General features: G+C 31.5%; 1 protein-coding gene across 1 annotated transcript; it reads left to right on the top strand.

The window, feature by feature from the left end:
* The first annotated feature begins 891 nt into the window (after window positions 1–891).
* On the top strand, window positions 892–2,209 carry LOC114369513 (ethylene-responsive transcription factor ERF024-like). The gene is made up of 2 exons (XM_028326747.1): window positions 892–1,386; window positions 1,643–2,209. Exons 1-2 carry the CDS (start codon window positions 1,122–1,124, stop codon window positions 1,990–1,992), a joined length of 615 nt encoding a protein of 204 aa, XP_028182548.1. The 5' UTR covers window positions 892–1,121; the 3' UTR covers window positions 1,993–2,209.
* The last annotated feature ends 7,340 nt before the right edge of the window (window positions 2,210–9,549 follow it).

A 9,549-nucleotide genomic window follows, 5' to 3' on the forward strand; every position in this document is an offset into this window, starting at 1 on the left:
GATATTCCATTAGTTTCCTTGTCCTATCCCTTTCAACAACAAAAATCCTTGTCTGTTGTTGCTAAACCACAAAAAGAAAAAGAAAAATGAACTTACAAAGTGTAAAATTGGTTATGATGTAAAATTAGTAATGATGTAAAATCAAATCACACATAGAAAAGCCCTAAAATCAAGACCGCAATGCCGTGTCGCCCAACACCTAATAACACAGTCCTTCAATTCTGGCTATTACCAATTAAAACCGGTGATAGTCTAGTGAGTATTTTTTTATCTATAGAAATAAAAAATAATGTCAGAAGTTTATCAATAACTTGTATATTCTATTCAACCAATTGAATTTAGACACATTGACAGAATTTCTTGAGTATAATTCAGTTAATATTAATTCATATTTTAGTGGCCAAGAGGCAGACAAATTAACTTATACTATCCATAATATAATTTGTGAAGGAGCTAATAATTTGCAATTGATTCCCAAGATGCTGACGAAACAAAACTAGCACTTCACTATGCTGTCTCTGATGAATGCTCATAGTCATGAATCATCAGTTGCGGCAACATCACAAAACCGTACCTAATTAATTGGTTGGAGACTAAAACACGACGAAAAGACGATGAGAGATGGAACAAAACTAGAAAAGAATAAACCTCGTCCTTGTTTTAAATTTAATTTTCCATCTAAGAGAATCCCACGTCAATAATAATGTACGTACGTATATTCCTTTGTGCTGTCCCGAACATGTTATTACACTCATTATATCTCAACGAGAAGATATCCATGTTTTATGTTCTCGAAAATCTTTGTTGGAAATAATTGAAAAAGGAAAACAGTGGTTTAGTGATGTTATACAATATATTGACAAAGTGCAATACCACTGTTGGACAAATTTGACGTTGGAAAAGTTAAGCAATTGAATTCAGTTTCTTTCTTTTCTTTTCTTTTTTTTTTCTATTTTTCTTTTTTATTATATTTTAATTTTGTAACAGAACACGCTCTTCCAACCCAGATATCCGTCATTCCCAACGCCAAGCTGGCTTACACCCGAAACCCTTCACACGCCGCAATTCAGCAACAACTGGTTTGCACTTTCTTCCGCAACTTCTTCTCCAGCCTTCAATAAATGGCTTCCCTCAATCACCTTCGAATTTCACTCTCAACACAACTTTTCATACACATAGACACCATGTATTCCGGCAATGCAAGCAGCAGCAGCAGCAGAGGCTCTTCCGGATCCGGAAAGTACCGCGGGGTGAGGCGTAGAACCAGCGGAAAATGGGTGTCGGAGATTCGCGAGCCGAAGAAGCCTAACAGAATTTGGTTAGGCACGTTCCCCACGCCGGAAATGGCCGCCGTGGCGTATGACGTTGCCGCTTTGGCTCTCAAGGGTAGGGATATATTCATCAAGCACCACCGATACTTTAAATTGCTTCACTTCTATAAAATATCTAGACTTCTCAAAAAGAATAAATTATTTTGAAAATCTGAAGACATAGAAGGTATATAATATAGAAACACACAATGGACATTGTTTCTTAATTAACCTAAAAAAAAGAAAATAAAATTGATACCATTTTATATTTGGTAAACATTAGAAAATAATTTACGATGATAATGATATATAATGCATGTGTTTGTTTATAGGTAAGGATGCTGGGCTCAACTTTCCGGACTCCGCTTCTTCGCTTCCTGTCCCGGCTTCGCTCTCTGCGCGCGACATTCAGGTGGCGGCTGCAGCGGCCGCGGCTGCTGCCGGAGCAGCGAATGATGCTATGAGGACACAAACAGCAAATAATAACTTTTCAGAGGCACAAGAGAATCAAACTGGGATGAGTAACCAGTTTGTGGATGAGGATTTGATCTTTGACATGCCCAATGTTCTGGTCAACATGGCTCAGGGAATGCTGCTTAGTCCTCCTCCTTTTGACATTGGTTTGGAACCGAATAGCCCAGAAAACACCGAACAAGAGACAAACCTGTGGAATTTCCCTTAATTAAGACAAATTATAATAATTAAACCCCTTTTTTCTTAATTTAGTAATAATATATAACTATATATATATATATATATATATATGAATAATGCTTGAAGAAAAAGAAAAAGGGAAAATGGGGAGCAGAAAAAGGTGTCCTGTAATGAATTGTGGGCGAACTCTCACATCAAAGCTTTTGCTTGGCCGTGACGAATTAATGTAATGTGTGTTAAGAGTAGTGTTAGTAATTTTCTTGTACCTTTTGGTTCTATTTTTTTTTTTTCCTTTTATGTATAGGTACAGCTAGCGCTCTCTACGTTGAGGGGGTTTTGCTTCTAGGTTGCTTTGTAGGTTTTTCTTTTCGTTCATATTATGTGATATGTGATTTTAAATAACCTTTTTGGCCATATGTTGGTGCTTTTTTAATTTGAAACTCTTGGAACCAAATGATGTTCAGTTACTAACTCGACTAAAATCTGATAATATTGTTGCCTTTAACTTGCGAATAAAGATTGAAATTAATGATCAACTAACTTCCTTCTGTTTTCTGTCTCTTATTTTATATATCTCACCAACCAGAAATTGTTATATGATTGAAGAATAATAATAAACACACCCTCCTGATTGTTATTTATTTATTTATTTATTTTTCTGTAACTGTCAATTTTTAACTGAAGGGATATGATAAGAAGGAAAGAAAAGAGAAACAAAAACGGAGACAAGTATTTGTTGGTTGTTTCCAACACACCAAGTACCAGGGTTTTATAGGTTTTTGGTAATCTATTTGCTACCTTGAAGTAGTAACTGTTAATTCTTTAAATGACAAGATAACTGTCCAATATGTCAGAAACTACTTTAACTCCATTCTGCGGACAAAACCAAGTTCTAATATCACATCTCATCATGTTAAAAAAGAAAAATATCAGTGTGTATATTCAAACGTTGCCCTAATGTTCTATTATACCTTCAAATCCATTCTAAAGTTCCTAACTGTGATCAGGATTCAGGAGTTTGGTTCTACAGCAGAAACTTAATTAAAATGAGGAAAAAGCATTTTATAGAATTTGGACAGAGAAATTAAGGAAAAGAAAGGGAGGGAGGAAATTATGGGTTCATTCAGAACCACCATCAGAAGTTTTCAGTCTCAACTAATCTTTTACATGACACATGTAAACAGATTTTACAGTTACCAGTCTATATTATTACATGAAAATTAGCCAAAATCATAGAAATGTAAATGGTCCTGTACCATACGATATTTTCTGCAAAGGGTGCAAGTGGCTAAGTTTATTATTACTATGTTGAATGTATGGGTGCTTTGTTTCCTAATCATGTTCCAACTTACTTTTCTCTTGATATATCACAAGAATGAAGGGTCAACAAACTTCTGTGATCGGTGCTATAAACAAATATATAGAGAGAGGTCAAGTTTGTGGTCCACCTTACCCCATGGTTAACGTGTCACTCTCAAGAAGTTGAGATTCTTACACGTGGCATTCCAACAGTGGAAAACAGATACCGATTGTGATTCTTAAAAACACAACTAGGGGATAGAAGATTTTCTCTATAAACCATTGAACATATACAATGGAATAGGACTGTTAACTGACACTTCAACTTGTTTTGGTAGCCATTTTTGTCTCCCATGTCATGCATGAGTGTAAAATTGGCATAAATATTATAATGTTTGACTATATGCCTGCGCGTGTTTTTTGAGCGTATCTAGCGAATCCTGCAAAATGGATGTTTGTTACAGGACAGTAGAAACTGTATGATGATTCTAACATCTCTTTCGCTGTTTATGTTCTGTTTCAATAATTTTTTATGTAAATGTTTATTGGAAAAGAAAATAAAAAGATAAAATAAATTAATTTTTTCTCATGAACTAAAATATTATAAATTAGGCTTTAACTTTTGAAGATGTTTGATCAGAAAACTTTGACAAAATTAAGAATATAAATTAATTTTAACTTATGAAAAAAATTATTTTATTTGTTTTCTTTTTCTATAACTATATAAAAAAATATTCAAATTAAACAGGACAAAATATTAAATTTATATATTTTTATATTTTTCGTACATACTTATATATTAAAAATATAGATCAAAATTAAAGAAAACAACTTTCATTATCTCATTTTTTTTACAGACATTTCCTTTGTATCGAGGCTGCAAATGCTGATTTTGAAAGGTTAACGTCAACTCTAAATTGCTTACATCCCCCCTCCCAACTTTTGCCCTACTTGAAAGGAATTAAGGGTGGTTTTATGTAAATACAAATCAAATGCACGTTGTAGTAAGAAACAAGCAATGAGAGAAATGAAAATATCAAGTAATGTTAGGTTATGTTGTCAAGTTTTATACATAAAAAAAAAAGTTTAACAATAAAAACTGAAGGATCTTTTTATTCACGTAGCTATACTTCATGATCATTAGTTCTGAAAAATCTCAGATAATGATAGCAATAGAAAATAAAAGATTAACAAATTAATAACTAATACTAATGATTTATAACCACTGAGAACGAAAACTTTAATAATTTATTACAATGACACACATACAAAATAAATATCCTTGTCATGATGCGTGATTTGTAATACTTGCAATGTTTTATTTGTATTAGCACATGTTTCAAAACGATTTTTTTTTATGAAAAATAATTTTGTTTTGAAAAACTTTCAATAAAAAGCAGTTACACATATTAATAAATAAAATATTACAAATCCTTAAGAAAATAAATTAATGTATTAAAATTTGCATGCATTGTTCAGTGTATCCATAATTTGATTTTAAGAGAGAATTTGAGTTGCTGAAAACACCACTATAATTTTTATTTTCTGAAAATAAATTTTAATAAGGATAGTATTATTTGGATTAGGTTATTTTTTAATACACTTAAGAGTCGTTTGAGGCATTATATAAAATGATATATATTATGTATCTTAATTCCATATTTCATTTGAGGTAAACCAGATGATATATATAATATTTTTAAAAATTAATTTTAAATTTTTAGGTATTATTTATATTTTAAATTATAAAAAAATATAAAATTTTATTTAATATTTTTTTTCAAATTTAATATGTTATTTCGTTTTCTAAATTGTAAAATTAATATAAAAATTAACTAAAAGGTCGATAACAATTAACATCAATGATTTGTAATAAATTGTAAAGAAGAAAATAACATATGATGAATTAAAAAAAGTTATAATATGTCTTAAGTAATTAATAAACTTATTTATTAGAGTATAATATTTATAAATTTTATTATCTATAAAATTATAAATTTCCGGTCCCTCTCTAAATCTGTGATAGATTCCTATTTCTTTTCTAAATTAGTGATGAAGCTTGTAATGAAATCCTATTCCCTTTCTAAATTAGTAACAAACTCTCGGTCTCTCGATAAATAATTGTGGCAAATTGAATAATTTCTGTAATTAGTAAATATTGTTACTAACAATGGTTAACACAAGTAATGGTAGCTTATGTCCTTTAATCGAGTGGTCTAGGATTTGAATTGTGATTTTGGATTTGAAATCAATCTTACTAGAAAGAGAATATACTCACTTTGTGTGCGTTCACGATTTCTGACAAAAATTAATTATTGTATCTGACATTCGTATTAATATTATGATATAAAAAAAATATTATTAAAAAACAAATCATCTTATTAATCCAATTTTATAGAGTTGATACAAATCAATTTATTTGAGGTATATAGTGTTGGTTGGGTGGTTAAGAAAGAGAAGAATGAAAAAAAGGTTGGAGATTCAATCCTTTCCAACTAACAATTAACATTTATTGATAAAAAAAAATTAGTTTATTTTCAGAACTAGGAGAAAAAGGTGTAGTTCAACCTTCAAAAATAAACTCATAACAAGTACAAAGGAAATTGTAATACAAGAATTTGATGTAAGAGAACAATTGGGTCTCATGCTACAAGAACAACATTAAATAAAAATTTGATGTAAAAGAAAAAAAAATATCTAAATAATGCTATAGACAATTGATCAATCATTACCTCTTCCTGGTTAGGTTTTTCCTTCTTGGATAATAAAAGCTCTATGTGGCAAGGAGATGACATTTAGGCTGCCAAAAAATCACAATCATATAATTATAATAATAACTGAGACAATAATATCAGCAAAATTAGCAACATATCGTTAATTCTTCCATGAACTTCCGAGGTGTGATATATTTGCTTTTGTGCTTTATTAACATAGATATGATAAATGTATAGAGCATTGACATCCAAACCTTTCACCTATGGGCTGGTTGTGGAAAAGCAATCAAAAGTATAGAATGACTTTGAAAGTTGACTCAAAATAATCATATGGAAAATCAAACCAAACATACATATAGGGCATACTCTAGTATTACTCTCAACATTCATCAAACAAATGAAGAATAAATTTAGATGATTTGACTTGTCAATATCCTTGTCCATTAGAGACTCTATTCTTAGCTTTGGTTGTCCTCCCAGCACCATTATTCAATCCCCAATAAGAATGTTCAAGTTCCATATTTTGAGCAAGCTTATGATTGTAGTATAGTTAAGTGAGTCATCCATCAATTTAAGTCTATGGAACATAGCTTTATAAAGAACACATATATTATACTTAAGTAAACAAACCTAGTCCTTTCTATAGGGTCAACAAAGTGGTAATCACAAGTGAATCTACAAGGTAACTAAGCACAAAGAACTAAACCATAATGATTTGTTTGATAGGCAGGAGAGAAACAAAGTAGATGGAAAAAAAAAGGATGGGTAGAAATAAATGGGAAAAAAAGTAGAAATGTTGGTGTTTAGTTAAAGAGAAATAGAAAAGAGATAAAGAGAATAATAAATAAGACTAAAAATATGTGAGAAATAATATAGTGAATCGTTTTCTTTTTTTTCTTCAAATCATCTCTTCTCTAACTCTCCCCTACCAAACCACATAACTAATTTCCATCTCTTCCCCTCCCCTTATTTCTTCTCCACCAAACATATCTAACTTTCTAACTTCTTAAGATCAAAATTGTGACCCAACTTGTCGCTATTAAACATCATAAATGCAACATAAAAGTGTAAAAATGTATCATTGCATCTATCTTAAAATGTATCTAAACTAAAAAATACTTTTTTGTTTGTTTGTAAATTTAAGCAAATGCATGATAAATTTCAATGAATACATCCGCGGAAAAATAGGGAGTATCTAGTGTAAGATAAATAAATCTATCAAGAAATAATTTATATGAGTTTAGAACACTAATATAACACTTGTTGAAGACATGGTCAAGAAAATGAGAATGATTTGTGCATAGCGCGGCCTGTAGAAATCTAAAAGCTAAGCCTTCATTTGTTTGATCACACTCTCCAATTCTAGAGTTTTCAATGAGACAAATCCTAGAGAGAAAATGATAATGTGATGATAAAGGGAACCTAGTCTTACTATTTATTAACCCTAGGCACCTCTCATTATGGGCCTAGTAATTATGCCTACACTATTTTCCCACACTAATCAAAATTAAGTGTCCAAAGCCTGTAAATAATTAATCACATTATTAGTAGACTTAAGTATCATCAAATGAATCATAATATTAGCCCATTTTTGGCAAAAAAAAATATTACAATTAATTGTAGCCCACAAGAATATATGAAAAAATTCTAACATTTAGAAGAACTCAATCTGTCAAATTGTTAGGAGAAAATCTTGATGAACTATCATCCCTACCACTTACACAATGGTTTATTCAAAGTTCATTTCACACTTTTGACATGTTATTCCATGTCAACTTTGCTTTAATAAGCTCTTTCTTTTGTCTTTTAGCCTTTACCTTTAAATTATTTAAAAATGCATTTGTAAATTGTTGACATAAATATTTCTCATGTTTGTAGAACATATAAAACAAGAAAAAAAAATCCAAACCATAACAAAGAATAAATCAACCAATAGAAATCCAAGAAATATATTAACAAGTTTAAGTCCACTTATGTCTAAATAAGCATAACATTTGACATTATTTTCATTACTAGATAATGATACTTTAATGATAATGGGACAATATGTCAACCTTCAAGAAACCAACAACAAATGTGCAAAATTTTTCTCTCTTTTCAACTAATGCTTTTGTCTTTCATCTTAAAAGTATAAATGAAAAAGAAAAATGTTAGAAAAAAAGGAAAGAAAGAACTGTAAATCATCTTGCAAGTAAGTTATGATTCTACAACACCTAGTGACTACAATATATTAAACAAGCAAATGGGAGATATACATTTGACAAAGAGTACATTATTTCTTGATAAAGGTTAATACATAATTAACTATACAACAAAAAAGCAAATTGGTTTATGAAATCTTTCTAATTGCCTTGCAAATCTATCATAGAACCCCTTTCTCCCACTAAAAGGTTATATAAGGAGGTCCACATAGTTGACAAAAAAACACTATCCTAAGATGGTTCAAATCTAACTCACATTGTGTTTTAATTTGAAGTATTTGTAGAGAAATATAGTAAAAAAGTATTTACATATAAATCTGTTAGTGCTTAGCTTTACTAAGCTTTAAAAGATTGGCTAAGATTTTGTTAAAACATAAGCACTTAGACAATGAAGGAAAGCTGGAGTTGCTGCACATGATGTCCAACGTTATGTCAAAGAATAAGATCGGGCTGCACAATGCACAAGGCAAGATAAAATGTCAAATGAAGAATTGAAGCTGCAGGATTCACGATGTCGGATACAATGTCCAGGACATCCTGCCTGAAAATACTGGAATTGCTAAAAGCATTGAAGCTGCAGGATCCACGATGTCGGATACAATGTCCAGGACATCCTGCCCGAAAATACTGGAGTTGCTAAAAGCATTGAAGCTGCAGGATCCACGATGTCGGATACGATGTCCAGGACATCTGGCCCGAAAATACTGGACATATAAATCTGTTATATCTTTAACAGATTATTGTGCAGTTAGCAAGAGATTAGATGATCTATCTTTAGGAACGAATTAAAAGATAATTAAAGTTCGAATTACAAACTAGAAGAGTTCGTTCAGGGATTAAAGATTAAAGATAAAAAACTAAAAGATCAAACGTTATCTTTTAGTTCTTTAAGTGCAGATTTTCAGGAAGAATGATAGATCTCATCCAGCACAAGCTGTTGCAGCCCAGACCCACACACTGCTATAAAAACATGGAGGCTGCACGAGTTCTGCACCAAGTCCGGGATTGAAGAGTTATTTTGTGAGTTTTGGGACTTGAGTGTTTTGTGAGCCACCTTGATGGTACCCTAACATCAAGTGTTGGACCTGAGTGTGTAGAGTTGATCTCTTGTGTGTAGAGTTGATCTCTAGTGTGTAGAGTTGATCTCTTTTGTTCAGAGAGCAATCTCTGGTGTGTTTTTGATTTGATTGTAAACACGGGAGTGTGATTGAGAGGGAGTGAGAGGGGTTCTCATATCTAAGAGTGGCTCTTAGGTAGAGGTCGCACGGGTAGTGGTTAGGTGAGAAGGTTGTAAACAGTGGCTGTTAGACCTTGAACTAACACTATTTTAGTGGATTTCCTCCCTGGCTTGGTAGCCCCCAGATGTAGGTG

Source organism: Glycine soja, chromosome 10 (genome assembly GCF_004193775.1).
Source record: "Glycine soja cultivar W05 chromosome 10, ASM419377v2, whole genome shotgun sequence".
NCBI lineage: Eukaryota > Viridiplantae > Streptophyta > Magnoliopsida > Fabales > Fabaceae > Glycine > Glycine soja.